The 17,521-nt window shown below is 39.1% G+C and overlaps 1 protein-coding gene across 1 annotated transcript in view; it reads right to left on the bottom strand.

Annotated features, from left to right (window-relative positions):
* Nucleotides 1–17,521, bottom strand: part of CAP2 (cyclase associated actin cytoskeleton regulatory protein 2) — a 68,532-nt gene that overhangs the window by 2,441 nt on the left and 48,570 nt on the right. The window contains exons 8-12 of the mRNA XM_056330228.1: nucleotides 6,082–6,274; nucleotides 5,035–5,210; nucleotides 3,687–3,810; nucleotides 3,387–3,469; nucleotides 675–815 (exon numbers count right to left, since the gene is read on the bottom strand). Coding sequence (XP_056186203.1) covers nucleotides 675–815; nucleotides 3,387–3,469; nucleotides 3,687–3,810; nucleotides 5,035–5,210; nucleotides 6,082–6,274 — 717 coding nt within the window. The remainder of the gene's footprint in view (nucleotides 1–674; nucleotides 816–3,386; nucleotides 3,470–3,686; nucleotides 3,811–5,034; nucleotides 5,211–6,081; nucleotides 6,275–17,521) is intronic.

The raw sequence follows: 17,521 nt of genomic DNA on the forward strand, positions 1-17,521 counted from the left end.
CAGTGCAATTTCAACACTGCTCTGTTGAGAAAACTAGGTAACTATTACAAGTATCCTTTGCCTGCATGATCCCTTGCTAGTGTGTGAAGTGACAGACCATGACTTTACTAGAAATGCTGATGGGCATAGTATGAAAATTTTACTAGAACAGAAAAGGAGCCAGGAAAATGCACCTGTTTAAGTGGCTTTTAAGGACTTATGTTGACAATAATAGAAAGTACTACAGATGCTACCCATGTATCAACAGCTTTAGAAAAAAACAAGTATATTATACTATATTGTTTCATCTGTAGTAGTATTGTATTTATTTTAGTTTTAGCATCATCATCTTCATGCTTGAGTGCTCTTGTGTGAAGTGAGCTTCTTTGGGAGGTCATGTTTGGATATCAAAAAAGAAAATTAAATGAACAGGAGATGAAACCATTATCTATCAAAATGGAAAGTAATAATGTCATGTCTGATCTCTGAAATTACTTTGTGCCGCAGAAGATAAGGAGTTCTTCCTGCACTGATAGCTGAGATGTCGGCACATAGAAAGTCAATTGTTCTGAATAATTTTTTGGTGATGTAATGTATTTGTGGTATGCTAAGTTTCTTTCCTAGCAGTTTAAGTGCTATGAGCTACCAAGACCAGCCAGGAAGAGGGAGGAAAGCTTTAAAAATATCTCACTCACATAATCACCATCTTGAGGGATAAGGATGTTCATCTCGGATGACTTGGCACTCACAATCTCACAATCTAATGATTCCTCACTGAGGTAGATGTGGCAGCCTTCTGTTTTGTTAATAGAAATTGTTGGCACTTTCCCCATCACCTGTAAAATAAAATCTACTTCATATCAAATCTTAAAATGTGCACAAAAATACTGTTAATAAAATCCTCTTTGCCTGCCAGGTCTAATTTTAGCCACCAACATCTGATCTGTGTGTCAGCTGCCTGCATGACACTTATATTTGATTTGGTAGACACTGTGAAAATTCTTGGTAACAAATATATACACAACAGCAAACTTCTAATATACAGCAAGCTTTTAATATACAGTTTGATGAAAATCCCTCCCTGATTCTCTCTAATTTCGGTGATGCTTTTGTGCTGATACTTAGGCAGTGTTGACCTTGTTCATCTTTGAGAACTGGTGAAGAAATCAAACAGGTCAACTCCAACCCAGTAAGGGCAAATGAAAGATCCCAGAATACAGTAGTACTCCACAAGTGATTTCTAATACATTTGGAAGACTTCAAAGCTCTTCCAGGTTTTACAGCATACATTAGGAAGGGGGTTTTATCCCCTTCAGGTAAGCTACGGTTCTAAAAAATTACTGAGATCAAGTTAATTAAATCTCTAAAGGTATTTCTTATGTTAGTTTACAAGCAAGCACAGGATTTACTTTAGGGGAGAAAGGGAAATCGCTCTTGTTTACAGTTCTACAGATTAGAAGATTTCTTCATGGCTATCTGGCTGACTCGCTGGTTGTCAGTAACAACTCCTCCATCTCCTCCTGCCCTCTCTAGCCTGGACAGGAATATGCTCTGGACAAGGCATCCAAAGGGCAGAGGTTGTTCTGAGCCATAGAACAGTAACGGCATGTGATAGGTATGTACTTGTTAATGAAAGACTGGCTCCCATCTTTCAAGTTGAGAATATATTTTCAACATTAGTTCCTTAATGCGACAGAAAACAAGAACAAGTGGTCTGTCCTCTTGCATCCCACCCTGATCCTGATGTCTGATCTACATAGAGGATCAATGCATCTTAAATTTTATTTTCTTTAATGGGTTCTCATTTTGCAAATATTTGGAAAGGAAAAAAAAATACCACTGAGAGAGAGCTAAGCAATATGGCTACTTACAGCAAAATCTGTAGGATGAATTAACTGAAATTTGTTCCATTAACCTCTTATGTATTTAGAAATGAAAAGCTTAGGTCTTCAAAATACTGAGAAAATTGAGATGCTCAGCACTTGGCATACTCAAACCCTGCGGAAGCTGCCTGATTCAAGTGGCATATAGCATATAGCCAGGCTCTGCCTGGAGTGGAACTCCACTCTGCCTCATGGCATAGAAGCCGTATACACTATTCATAGAACCTGTTTAATCAAAATAATTTTGATTCTTAGAAAAGATATTTCCCCTTTATTTGAGTATTAACAAGCTGTGGTTTCACTATTCATTACATATGAATTTTTCAGCTTCCATGAGTAGTTCTAGAGGTGATGATAAAAATAATCTAATTGTTTAAAAAAACACTGAAATAAATGCCTGGGATCTTTAACTGTCTCTGCCGTAAGAAGACGCGTAGTGATCATGAATAAAATTGCTTGTTACAGTTCAGAAGATACACACAGCTGGTAACAGTATCAGTCACTTGCATGAGGTTCAAAATATATAAAAAAGATTTGCTATTATTCCCTGTGGTGGCTGTGACCAGTATTTCTGAAGCATGGAGCAGGACTGTCTGCATTTAATGTCATACAGCAGGCACAGCCTTTTAGCTCACTTTGAAGACTGGCAGTTAGATATAATGTAATCAACATTTAATTTCTTTTTTCCTTAAAATAATACATCCTGAAGTCCCTTCTTGAGACTAGGTCATGTATATTGGACACAACCCAGTATTAGAGCATGTGTAGTTAGACCCCTCTGCAGTGGGGTGAGTAAGTGCTGTAAATGTCAGGCAGACTGTCTGTATTTTGAACGGGGCAAGTGTCCCCAGTACAGAGGGCAGTGTATGGATTTAAAATAAGTATATTTTCTTTTCATGAGAACCAGAGGCAAGACGATCTCTGATGGAGCTTTGCTTACTGGTTATCAAAGACAAAACCACTAGAGGCTTGTAGCCCCTTTCCAGGCAAGTGACTATGTTACTTGTTCATGTAATGTGTCACGTTGCTAGCAGGGGAGATTCTCAAAATCCTGGTACCTACTTTCACTTGATGTCATTTAGTTTTCCTTTGAAAGTCTATTTGAACATTTACATTGAGAGAACCAGAAAAAAAGAAATAGCCATCTTCTGGGCTTAAAAATCCATTAGCTAACTGCCAGAATTTGTTCCGTAAGCATTGCCGAACATTCAGGTGCTAGGAGCTGTTTAGCCTGAAAGCAAGAAAATCAGGGCCTGAAGTAACAGTTCTTACAGGGTATAGGTCTCAGCTTCACTGGAACCAGAAGGGACTGGGTTAAGGGAGTTTTGTTCAGTGATAGTCAATAGTTTTCATAGGCATTTTCTAAATATATCAGCAGAATTCAGTGTATATAAAGATACATCTGGATGGATCAATCTCTTAATTTTGTGGTGCTCCTGTGAGTTTTTAAAATCTCTTGTAGCTACGCGTTGGGCTTTTCTTTCCTGCTTGTTCTCTGTCTTTGTTTCTTAAATAGATATTTACCTGAATCTGAATATCCCTCGAATTGATCACTTCCACGATTCCCACAACGTTGTCAAACACAAGGCCAAACTTTTTACAGTTGTCTAAAATAAAAGCAATCATAAATAAAAAAGGCAAGATAAAAACAAATAGGTGCATGCCTAACTACGATAATTCCCGGTCTTGCACCACATAGCTGAGCAACTTTACTCACATGATCAATCCATTAAAGTGAATGGAATGATTCAAATGCATTATTAATCACGTAAGTCAGTTTTTTTCAAGATTGGCATTTAAAGCCCAGCTGAGCTATCCACTCACCAATAGTAATTGAATTGATTTTTCCTTTTATCTGAAGTGTAGATTTGTTACACTTAAAAATGTAGGCCACTTGCTTGAGTTCAGTGTTGTTAATGACCAGGTCATTCTTATCCTCTTGATATTCCTATTTCAAAAGAAAGTTTATTTAATTGTGTTTAACTAGCTAACAGTCAGACAGAGTTTAGTACAACTTATCCTCGAGTCATTGCATCTTCAGTTACAACAGAGCAATATCCTTCCTGTGGCTTAAAAATCTAATCTGCTTAGTGATCGGTTATGTCACCTAATTCACCCTTAGATGACATGTGTATTTTAGAGCTGCAGAACTGAAGAACTTAGCACAGACCATGACAAAACTCATTAATTTTGTAACAAAGGCACTATGCTCACAACAGTTTAAACATGCGCTTACAAAACGGTTGCCTGGCTCCCATCCAATCTAGACCGGCACCTTGAAGAACAGAGCACGCTTTTGTTCCCCCAGATGTGAAATAATGTTCTACGCAGTATGTTATGAGCAGGTGCAGGTATTACCATATACAATAGGGAGTAATAGGTGAAGAAATGTCATTATGAAGCATGAAGGGACATTTACACCTCATGGATGTCCAGGACAGACTAGGGATCCACAAGGAAAGTTCCAGGTACTATAACTGTAAGGCAGCATAACACAGACAAATGGTGACTGCACCTTATGTAAACTCAACTCCACCGGAGTAACCGTGTATGTGACTTTCTGCATGACTAAACTGCATATTGTTTCCTTCCTCTTTTAACCAACACAGTCACGTGAATTTTCACTCACAGATTCTTTGGTATATGCCTAAATAAATTAACTCCCAAACTTAAAACAAATCTATCTTTTCCATCTGTAGATTGAGCAAAAGGAAAACTCTTCTCTACTTTTGAGCATGGGAGACATACTTGCATGGAATGGGTGATGAAAAATAAATGTATAATTCTCTTGGTTAACAAAGCTGGAGAAAGTTCTCTGTGATAATACTGTTACCTCTCACTTGCATAAATGGCTTGCAAGAAGGGATTTTAATTGAAGTTCTCCACTGGACTTGTTTCTGGGGGATTGTCTGATCTTGCAAGGAATTTATATGCTGGTTCTGGCATTCTCCAGTTCAGATGAATTAGTATATGATTCTCAGATACAAATGAATTAACCTTAGATGCCACAGAATAGTAAAAGCTAAACTGTAGTGAGGTAGAGCAAGCAAGACTCAGCGCATTTTAGCCGCAGCTTTGAGTTGTTGCACCTTGATGATGGTGCAAAACATTTCAGTGCTCAACCTGGTTTGCAGCGTGCAGGGTGCAAGTCAGAGGTGTGACTGGAACTCACCACTCTCCACTTCTTTCCCTCTAGCTCCAAGACAGGGGCATGGCTCTGCTGCGGGGAATTCTTGGGAGAGGTAGGACTGGGAGTATGGCTTTTTGTCGGAGAACGAACAGATGGACATTGGGCACGTAGGCTGGGATTCTTGTGAGTCTTCTGGTCATCAGAGACATGCCGAAGCCCTAAAAAAAAAAGGGTATTTATGAAAGAGAGTCTGTTTTCCAGTCCTAAGGATGTTCATATTTAAGCAGAAAAGGTTCATACCTAATTGTGTTAAATTATTCTTTGAATTTACATTTTTTATTTTGTCAAGGTTTGCCTTGGTAACAACCTAAGGTGTAACTGCCTACATATTTTTGGCAGTTCATACAAAACCTCTTTTACTGTGGATGGGCTGTCTTAGTGCCTTTAACAGGAAATGCCACAATGTCTTCTGATCCCTCTCTGTCTGTAGTGAGCTCTGACAGCTTGTTATATCGTATTTTTCCATCCATAAAAATGAGATTCTTTTTGTCATTTATGACAGTATTTGACCTATCCCTGCAGCATTAAAGGTAGATGTTTCAATTGTACGTATTCAGGCTTGCAGCCATCCACTTTAATTACACCTATCCAGTATTGACACAAAAAGCTTTATTATTGTACTCCATGCTGATCTGTGAGCCATACCTTTTCACCTAACGTGTAACACGTTTTGACGCAGGTTGGTGTGCTGAATGTGAATTAGAAAGGGGGATACATTTTTATTGGAATTGCAACTTAGAGGTTCACTTGCTGTTGGGAATTGAGGTGTCCAGCTTGGCTGCCTTAAAGTTAAAAGGATATCTCTACATAAATGGTGTGAATTTCTGGTATGCTGAACATATTTGGGTGCTGTTGCTTCTAAAGGAGGTTTTGGTATGCAGTCTAATCCATCAGATTCACTGCAAGCCTCAGAAAGATCTGAGTTGCTTAAATGTAACTTAAAAGCGCAGTGGAAGTTCAGTTAATACATATAGGAGCTCTTGATGTAGTCTGACTCGTGGACCAAAATTCAATTTCATTTCTCCTGACCTTTGGTAATTGCCTCTCCCTGGTTAAGCTGCGCAAACAGAGCTGAGCGAGCTGCAGTTCCTTCATCCTTTACGGTTTCTGTATCGAAGATGGGGGGAGGTCCAGGTGGTGGCGGTGGTGGCGGTGGTGGTGGGGAGAGGCATGATCCGCTTGTTAGAACAGATCGCATAGACATGGGTGATGCAACAGGACCCTGTTTGAGATAGACGGAAATTATTCTACATACAGCGACTGAAGGAACATTGTATTATGGTAATTCCTACTTAGGAACATCCTTGAACGCTGTGAGTTTGAGTGACTCTAGGCAGCCACAGGCTCAGAAGAATTCATGGCACTGTAATTGAATGTAATACTATGAATCTTTCCCTGCACCAAAGCTGGCAAGGCTGGAAAGACTGACAGTCCACACCACTGCCTTACTGCAGAACTACTCCACCTAAAATATTTATCTCAAATACTTGTCAAGACTGATGTTAAAAATCTTCACTAGAAAAGATTCCATCATTTGTTCCAAATGATGTTTAAGGGAAAATGTCTCCTTTTTTTTTCAGATACCAAATTCAGTTAGCCATAGCTTGGTGTGCATTCAGAAACAGAGAAAATGTTTTGATCTAACACAAATAACTGGGAGGGTCTTGAACTGTCAGTTATACATATGCAACATGTTAAATTGTATGCAAGATGTAAAATACTACTCTTCAGACTGTTCAAGTCATCTGCAAAGATACAAATACAGCAGGAGGTAAAACTACGGTGATTCAAGACTCATGTATGAAGTTAATTATTTGAGGTTTTACTTCTATTTCTTAAATTCTTCTTTCTTTTTTTCAATTGCAGGAGATCACAGCGCACAAGTTATGAGTGAGAGGGGCCCTGGTAAAGTAATCCAATCTTTCTTTCAGTTAGCATAACCAAAAGTACACATTTTGGTCTGAATTATAATCTTTACATTGAATATTATCAAACAGACAGAAAATACTACTAATAATCTGATTAAAATTTTATGCATCCTAATAACAGATTAGAATTGGAGAAACTGAGAATCATTTTTTCTGTCTTGCCACTGAGTGTCACTCTGATCCCACCTCTCTGCAGCAGAACAGAGACTGTTTTAAAAGAACAGTTGTGAAAGTTAGATTGGTTCTGATGAATTAGCTAGCTGTACAGACACTGTGCATACTTATTAGGTGGGCAGATACAATGGGGAAATGAAAGCAACTTAGAGAGTCGCAGCTCCTCTAATTGGCTACCTTTGTTAAGAGATACTCTAGGTTGTTAAAAGTGCATCCCTGGTAATCAATACTGGAAATAGATATTGCTTAGCTGGACTCGGAGGATATTTTTAATCATTTGTGAGGCCAGTCCTTTCTGCTTTTCACTAAACTGAAACAGTGAAGTATCCATCTGGTTCATGCATTTCACATGAGTGAAAACTGTAGCTACTTTTTAAAAAGAAAACTTGTTCTGGCCTGTAATCCCCATCTGATAATGGGAAAGGGGCTGAGGTGCACATGCTCTTTTTTTTTTTTCCCCCAACTCTTCAGACATACTTTTTTTTTTTTTTTTTTTTTTTTTTTTAAAAAAAAAAGAAGCTTGGCACGTTTGAGTAAGTAACTGCATTCAAACCTCTTAGACATCATGACCCTAATTAGAGTAGCATGGAAAGGGAATAATATTAGTCGACCTATTAATGTACACTCCCTATTGGCACATGCGTCTTCAGCATGTAAGTATTATTGGATTTGAAGGAGCTGTTACGGAATATGTTAGTGGTGAATACACAGTGAGATTCTTTGTCACATTAGTGACGTTAAAACTGCATTGCACAAAAAAGACTGCTGAATCCCCGGTACTTGGGTGAGTAATGAAACTGATGTAGTGGTACAGTTTGATTGCTTCTGAAAGGATCCAAGATCTCTTAAGGGAATGAGCCCTCTTCTGTGCTATTAAATATTTTGATCAGATGTAAACAAACGAGAAGAATACCCTTTTGGAATTGATTATCGTTTATTGTCAAGATATACCGGAACTGATGTGGACTGCTTTTAGAGACATTTCATTGTTGCATGGATACATATAACTCAAAGAGTTTCTCTTACATACTTAGTAGTTATAGGCTATTGGTTTTGGCTGGGGACAACTTCTTCACTGGGTCCTCAGTTTATAGTGCCTGTCTTCCTGCATCTGCTAATGCCAGTAACGTTACCTGCAGCAGAGTCAGCACAACTGTGAATTATTATAATAATAAAAAAAGAGAATGTAAGTGGATTTAGTGGCACAATCAGTTGTTTCTGCCTGAGGTGTAACACAGATCTTCCCTATCTGTTGCCTGCAACCATAGCAACTGAATCCACTATGTCCTGGTTATCCAGAATTCTGAACATTGCATTTGCAGGGCTTTTAAAAATACTCAAGATACCCAGAAATGACACTCACCGTTCACAGTGCAGTGTGAACATGCAGTCATGAATTATGTATGCTTTATGAGAGGAGATTAATAGTAGTAGTGATAGTGGTTAATAACTTGTAGGCTGAGATAAAAATTGGATTTCCCAAATTCCAGATTGACATCTGATTTCCCAAACATACCTTATTGCTTCTACCTGCATACAGTGCTGTGATTGTACAGAAACTTGTGTGTGTGAGACTCATGTTCATTTGGAATTAACACCAATTAAATTCTGCAAAGGCTGCAAAGATGCATTTGAGAAAAAAAGATGTAGAAGCTATCTGGGTATTCTGCATACAACGCAGAATGGTGAGTGACTCTGCCAGTCTGTTTGCCTGAAGTGTCAAACTGAAGGCAGATCATGCAGTAAACTCCAGGCTCAAGTGATGCTGCTGATCGAAGGCAGTTTCCCAAATGTCAGCAAAAGTGTGAGAATGTCTGTGTAACCACGGTAGAAGCAAAACTCAAAGGGATTTTTATCTGTGGAAGTGGATGATCTCTCCCCCGGGACTCTGAAGAACTCTCTTGTGAAAGTACAGACAAAAAGGGAGGATTTTAAATACATCAATCAAGCTTGGACATGTCTTTTTATAACTGTAGAATGTCTAATTTACTTTTCAAGAAAGAGCAGATGTAGAAAAGCATCTGGGAAAATAGCTGCATCTTTCCCTTCTAGAGCAGTAGTGATGGAAAGACAAGTCTAGTCAAAAATATCAATCCTTGACCTGAGGAGTGAAGACATGATTATCATTTGTGTGGGTTTCAAGAATAGGAAAAAAAATTTATCCCTTGCACTCATGCTGTCCATCTGCCTCCTCTTTTCTTTACAAGCCAGTCCCTCCACCAAAGTTGGTGGCTATCTCCACTGAGCTCTAAAGATGATGAGTTAGATCTAATTAAGAACACAGGAACTGTCACAAGGTCTTAGAAGACACCTGGGGCTCGGTCACCCTTCCTACTTTTCCTCTTAATTTTGTGCTGTCACAGAAATAAGAGATGGATTGAACCTTTGTTGTTAACTTTTCTCCAGCATGACAAATTCTTGTCTAGTTTATGACCTGAGTTACTGCTACACAAGCTAACAGATACTGTATCATGACATTTTCAATTATGTCTGAACATCTATCGCTATTCTGGAAACTGCAAACAATTTCAATCCTAAATTAGGCCAGGCAAAACTGAAGGACAAATCAAAGGACAAAATGGTTGCTGAAGTACAGGGAGGGACTAACTGCTCCACTGCAGATCTACCATCTTACAGCATGGAAACACCCAGTAGGGCAATTCCCCATTGAAACAGAATAGCATGGAAAAGACAGACAAGCCTCACTAATGAGGAGGCATACAGAGACCTGCTGTAAAGAGGGGTTCAGTCTCACTCTGGCTTTTGTCTTCTTTTCTTTGCCATTCTGATTTACCTGACTGAAATCAAACAAACATTCAAGTGAGGTGAAATTCTTTGTGGGAAGAGTGGCTCAGGGAAACTCTTAACAAGGGGACAGAAAGCACAAAAGTGAACTGGAAATGCAGAAAACACTTCACATTTCTTGCATTCCCTGCCTGCCAGGAAGGTGGGACCTGTGCTGCACCAAACACACTGATGCAAAGGGCAGTTTTAAAATCAGCCTGGTGAAGTGGTTCCAGGAACTTTCTTTTTTGATTAGTTTTGACCTCCATTAATATATGGACCTCCAGGTTACCACCTAAGACACTGGCAATTGATTTGCTTTCCTTAGTCACCCTTCTAAGACCGCTTAGACCCTCAGGCTCTAGAATATTTCTGAACCAGACTCAAACTGTTCTGGTATCTGGCAGTACTTGTGTACAGTCCTATCCCATTTCAACTAAACTGCCCTTCACAAAGTCCATTCATTTCTGTTCTGTATAGGGTGGTGTCTGTGAGATCTGCTGGGAATAAAATAGCATGTTATATGACCACAAAAGTTCATCTATCCTAAAGCAGCAGGTGCTTACCAGCTTTGCTATTTGCAAACAACTCTTCAGATTAACTTCAAGCAGATGTTAGAAACAGTGTATCTTTACACAAAGTATTAAGAGCCATTTTGGACTAGCAAAGGCAGTTACTTGCAAGCCGCCTTTCTTCCTCTTTTATTTCAGCTGTTTGCCTTGGTAACAGCTGCTGTTCTCAGTGCTGTGGTGTCTATAGACATCATGTCAAGTTATGCTGATAGCTGGCTGTTCCCGTTAACGTGTTGGTGTGGTCATTTTTCCATCATTTGCAAATACATCCCTTTTAAGAATTACCAGGGGATGAGAGAACTTCAACCTTACTTTGTGAAAATGTAACACAAAAATAAGCCATGGACTTTAACCTGCTAGCTTTGTGTCATAGTGAACTTGACGTGCTTTCTGAAGCTTTCTGAATTGGGGAAAAATATAATTCTCTGAGTAAGGTTCTATCAAGAACAGGAGATGTGGGCCCTGGAGTAACAGCTCTGTAGGGGATGGGACATTCCAGAAACTTCATCCCAGGGAAAAAAGTTGTCTTCAGCCTCCAACTAAACCATTTTCTGAATGGGTTGACAGGAACAGGTCAGGATTTGCTCCTTGCTGGAGAGCCCAGAGCCATCTGCAGAGAGGTCCATGGGCCTCCCGTTGACTGTGGCTCAGTAGCTTCCTCCAGTGACAGTGTCTGAAGCTGCTCACGGAGCTGAGTCTGATGAATGCATATTACTGCTGTGCAAGGAGCTGCAGGACTGCAGCACAGCCTCAGAGTGTGTTGTATTTCTACCTTTATCTTGTGCGACTGGCAGAAGAGGGAGGTACTCTTTCTCCTTGCTGGCTGCCTAGCTGGCTCACTGGAAGAAAGAAATGACTGTTTATATTGAGGCAGCTGGCTGGTTAAAATTCATCTATGTTGAATCTCATTTAATTCCCTTGAAAGTAGAGATGAGTGGAGCCCTTTGCTTCTGCGAAGCTGGGTCTTGTTACAACACATTGCTCCTAAAGGCTTCCCCTGGAGCACAGGGCAACAGCCAGTCTTGTTAGAGAAATAAAATGCTGTTCATACATAATGCAAGTGGTCTGGATGCCATACTGTCAGTAATTTTTGGTGGCCATATGCAGCTTGACATGTCTTTAGGTTTAAACCCAGCTACGAAGAGGCAGCAAGAATTTCTTTTTATATCTTATCACAGATGTTACTATTTCCTGAGCCATTCTTGCTGAACAATTGCCTGGGTTAGCCTTCCATATCACTGTTACTATATTTGTATTATTGTAGCAGCAAGGAGCCCTACTCCGAGGCTTGTATCTCTGGGGATACGAGGGGCTTACGTGCCAGGCCCTGTACAAACACGCGCAACGTTCCTCTGTGTTTATCCAGCTTCAGGCTGACACAGTGCAGCACAGAAGCTGGGGGGAACAAAGTTCTTGTGACGGGATCCTGCTGTGGAGCATTTGAATGAACACACATTTCTTGTAGATGTCATTTTTACTCAGGACAAACAGACTATAAACACCTATATAATGCATATAAATAAATTGCATATGCATGTGTATAATATATAGTACCTATTTTATCAGTCATTCCTATTAAGAGCTAAGTATCTATTTGCAGCTGAGGCAACAGGTGGCTTAGATAGAGGCATAAAATCCTTTTCTTAATTTATTGAAAAGCCTTCTCTTCATGGCAGCAGATAAACAAGAATCCTAATGGGGACTACATTCTTCTCAAAAAAAAAAATAATCCCTGTTTTCTCCCCCTCCCCCTTTATAGTAATCCTAGTTTCACACCTAAAATGATTACAGCATTCTGTATTGTTCTTTACATACATATGCACAGACAAAGATAAGAATCATGAAGCTCAAAATATCACATATCAACCTCTGGGAACAGGTGGGCTGTGACTCAGGGGCACAGAGCTCTTGTTAAGGTGTTTTTTGTGTAAAAGTAGCTTAGCACAACAGTTCTATTACCTACCATATTTAAGCCACCTGTCTGCAAGGGGTTATGCTGCCCTGAGATCCACAATTTACTAGATGAAACAGCTGACTTACAGGGCTTGTAATCTTTGTGAGTTAAAACACAAAACAACAAAAAGCAGGCCAGGCTCTTTTCTTGTTACAAGGTCTCAGCAGAATCATTTATCTATTGAGTTTTCAAAGTTTGAAGCCCCTTTTAATACCCTTCTGCCATTTATCACCTGTTCAGGATTTAAAATGATGCTTACATCTTCACAGTTACCCCACCAGAAATGTTTTACACGGCCAAGGTCTTCGAAATCATTTGAGAACTGTATGCTAATGTAATTGTCAACAAGTAACGCGTTCCAACAGGAACATTAAACCATCTTTCACTTTATTTATTTTTTACATTCAGTTAAAAAGACGACCAACCCCTTTAGCAATGCAGTAAAGTTTCAATAGATGTACCTTTTCCTTTTCTCTCCATTTCACATACTTTCGATTTTCTTTTTCCTTTCCGTTTTTCACTGGAACAAGGTTGCATTATGTTACAGGTCAGGTTGCATGACAGCTGTTGTCAAACAAGCCTCTCCCAGGTTCTCCCTTAACATGTCTAAACAGTGTTTGGTCACTGATGTTAAAAGGACATGGTTGATATCCAGTAAAGGTAAATATTGTCAGCCTCTGTTGGAACAAAGGAGTAAAACTACTTTCTTTCAAAGGGATGTAGAAGTAATTGAGGCAGACTCCACCAAACAGGCAACTATTGTAGAGTTGCCGGAATGGCCAGTTTCTTAATCACCAGTGTACCAAAACCTGAACATTACCTATTCTTGTGAGAAAGAAACACTTGAGACCGAAGGATGCAAATTTCTCACCAAAAAAAAAGTGTAAGGAAATAGAGAAAGGGAAGGGAATAGAAAGGAATGGAAAGGGACAGAAAAGGAGAGGAAATGCTATGACAGAAAAATTGAGCACTCTGAAAATGTCTGCATCTTATCCAAGACAGAGGCATTTATACCAGTATATCCATGTCCCCTTACTTTTGTCTGAATGAGGTCTCTGGGACTGCAGTTGTGGCTGTGGCTGGAATTTGGCACTACAGTTTTGACATTTAGCTTTCCTGCAGCAGCTCAGATGATGGCTGCTTGATAAGCAGATCGAACTGAACCCAGCATAGAAGAGATACTGGAAGGATAATAGGAGGCTTTGCCTGCAAAAGTTGGGTCTTTTGCAGCTAGTTCACCTCAATATGTAAAGAGATGATATATGACAGGAAAATGTTTTGTTAGTACAGGAGAGAGGCAGGACCCTTTTATAAGAAAATGTCTGGAGGTGTTACGTTAGACAAGAACAAAGTGTCCAAAGTCTGTACTGAGACTAGGATAATTGCGCTCAATCAGGCTAATGTAGGGATTGCAATAGTTCTTGGTGTGGGGCCTGTGGAGAATTTCAACTTCTAAAGAGTGTTTGTAGAGTACTATCTAATGAATTATACATGATTTTTTAAGTGATATTTTCGGAAAAAAGACAAAGATACTGTATTGGCTTCAGTGGGAACATGATATAAATAAATCTCAACTGCCTGTAAAGCTGCAGACTTCCTCCTAATAATTTGGTTGGAGTTCTAAAGAGGAGGGGGGGAACATTTGTTGCTTGAGTAAAATTCCGTATTAGAAACTAAATACTATAATGAAATTCACTGCTAGTTTGTAAACAATCCTGCTGGCAAAATGTGCCCTAAATGACTGTTGTATACAAAGAGCAAAAACTTAACTGCAGCTCCACCTGCAACTGAAAGAAACATTCACGACAATTATCCTTGAGCAGGATTTCTTTCTTAAAACTTATTTGATGTACAGGAAACTACAGCAACCTCTTGTGATTACTGGTTGTTTTCTTGCTGCAAAGTTCACCTGCAGAAACAGGAGCAGAAGTTTCACTTCCCCCAGCTTACTCATGCAGCCCTTGTAGCAAACAAACTTTCTTAGGCATTCTTGTGAGCTTATATTACAGCTGTTCATTTCTTTGCACCACCAAAAAAAAGTAGAGGGAAGAAAGAGCCATGCTTCAATAGAATCCCTTCTTTAGGGGAAAAGTAGAAAAAAAGGCACTTGGTGTTTATCAGTAAGAACTGAAAAACAACACAGGTTACTGTTACAGCTGTAGATTTCATGTTAAAGTCAGAAAGTTGCAGCAAGCCAAAACGACAGTTGCTGCATGGGTAAAATTCTACACTGGGCATTTAAAACATTTCATTATAATAACAGCTTTTGCATAAGACTCACTGACATCTGAGAATGTCATATCTGGTGGCAAATTAAAACTTCCAAATCTCCATTAGGTTGGTAATTGCTTTTGTTCCCATTGTCAAGATAGCTAAATTGAGATGTAGTGAGTATAGTGATCTGCTACCCACCACAGCGTATGTGTGGCAGAAGGTGCCTCACATTTTACAATCAAAATAATGAACTACAAAATTACACTTAAGGAAATACTGTAGATCCATCTGACTTCCACTGACAAGCATATTTTCTTTGACATATGCACAATCTATTAATGCAAATGAATACTTCAGATCACGGTGAAAATTCAGAGTGGAACATTATACTCTCTGGGACAATCCTGCTCACAAACATATGTACTTGAAATATGTATTCCTCTTCTGTGAGCATGGTACCAACAAATATTCTAACTGTATCCATCATGTCTTGAAATGCCTGCGATTTACGCATGGTCTAGTTCTGTACCACCACTCCACATGGGTAGCAAAACAGGCTCAGACACACAATGTCTCAAGGTCCTTCACTCCGCTGATTTCTTGGCTTTCTCCTCACAGTCCCATGCATTTCAAGAGGATACCCTCAAGGAGTAAAATATTGTCACACATCTTGGCAGAACCAGGGCCAAAGTGAATAAGGAGAAAGGACTGTTAGATCCAAAACATCTGTAAGCAGCTGTTTTAATCACAAGTTTATTATAAGGCTGACAGAGATAACTTATTTATTGTCAGAGCCTGCTGCTTAGTCATTATTTCAACCTTTTGCACCTGTTTTAGTGTCTGTCTTGTAATTTATTAAGACCTTTCTTACTCTTTCCTCTAAAGTGTCTGCCTGTGTGCTTATTGCCAGAGCCAGGAACACTTCAGTGTATGAACTAGTGATCCACTCCAGGGCTGGCTGCAGCCTGATGGAAGGGTACGGGGGGGCTGGAAATGGCACACCCTTGTGATACTGCCGCCAGAAATGCGCACACCACGGTATACAGCACACATAGGTAAAGGGGCCGACTGCCCCCTAAAAATCCTGTCCCCTCCTTTTTGGAAACCCAAGAATAGTCTGATCTAGGCTGATGCTCCTGGTGTTTTGTTGCAGTTCAAGCTATGAGAATACAGCTCTGAAAGAAGCTGTTTTTAATGTTCTCCCTGACTCTTTAGTCTCTTTAGAAATATTCAAATATGTTACTTAATAGCTTTTTATACAAAGCTTTAAGCATTGCATTGTTGACTTCTGCAGATATGAAAGGTAAATTACGGTTATAATGTACTTTTAAATTTGTACTTACACAGGCCAAAAACTTTCTCTCTTTCACTCTCCCTCTATAATAAAATAACATTTCTGCATCAATGTTTCCTTTTCATAAATGTGCCACTTTCTTAACGCCTTGCCAAACTACTGCTTTTTCCTTTTTTCCTTTCATGCATGTAAGTGGAAGCTGCTGTGTCCAACAATTAACAACTGTGCCTGGAATATATCTACAGCTTTTATATATATCATATTTCTGTTTAGACCCTGATTCTGCAGACCTTGCTGCTTAACTTCACACAGCATGAATCTGTGATTTTCATTTTCACTTTAAAATGTATAACAAAAATGAAATTAGCACTTGAGTACCTCATTGCTTTCTTGAATGTATTTGTTACCAAGCTTCATAGAAATATTTAACAGTGTTTAAACAACCTATTTAAACAACCTGCTAACTTACTGGGTTCTAATTTCCTTTTAGTCACAAGTAGTAAAACTTTAAAAAATTATACATCCATAAAAATGGGTTTGTAATTTAATCTTTCTGACAAACATTAAATGAATGACAATTTAAATGAGCCATAGTTCTAAGACAACTTCCCGATCTGAGTGATATCCAAAGCAAGTGAAGTCAATACTTCAGATGCAGTAATGGGCTATCACTCATGATGGCATGAGCACTGTTGGCAGGAAACTATGCTTAATATGAATAAAAAAGTCACACCTAGATTTGTATTCAGCAATGTCTTGCACAACTGAAGAGAGGGAAATAGACATGATAGCTGAGATGCTGGTTTTAAGACCAGTCAAATATCATCTGCCACAGCTACACTTCTGAATAAGATTACCGGTATTCAACATGGTACTGGGAGTTCCTTCTGTTTGATCAAATGGCTGTAACAAATCTTTATCTTACAACACTATTTCAATCCTTGTAAAGTTCCATTACAGGTGAAGATGATTCTTTCTCTGTATTAACAAAACTAAATTTGTCCCAGATTCTCAGGCTAATTCGCCTAACAGGGTACTACAATTTCTTTTCCTTATCTAATAATCATTTAAAAATCATCAGCTTTACTCACATTCACTGATTATAATAGAGCAGGATGTATCAAGTGTGAAATTTTGTACTAAATTAAGGAAGAGAATCATATTTGCCATTTTAAGTTTTTACTGCAGAAACCTACAAAGCAGCAGATAATTCCAGTCTCCTAATTTATCATACTTACACACTTTTGCCTTGCTTCAAACTAAGAAATACAAACAGATCATGGTGTCTCCTGGGTTTGAACTTGCACTTGAATACTTGAGTACTGTAAGGCCTTGTACAGTGTCTAATGAGGGTGTGAAGAGACAGTTGCATAGTCTGTTGCTGAGCACAAGTAACGTATGTTCTCTTACATGGTTATCACCTCCATATAGGGGGAGATAAAGTAACTTTTCTAGGTACCATAGAATCACAGAATGGTTTTGGTTGGAAGGAACCTTTAAGGATCGCTTAGTCCAACCCCCCTGCCATGGGCAGGAACACCCTCCACTA

This window comes from Falco biarmicus, chromosome 3 (assembly GCF_023638135.1).
Source record: "Falco biarmicus isolate bFalBia1 chromosome 3, bFalBia1.pri, whole genome shotgun sequence".
Lineage (NCBI taxonomy): Eukaryota > Metazoa > Chordata > Aves > Falconiformes > Falconidae > Falco > Falco biarmicus.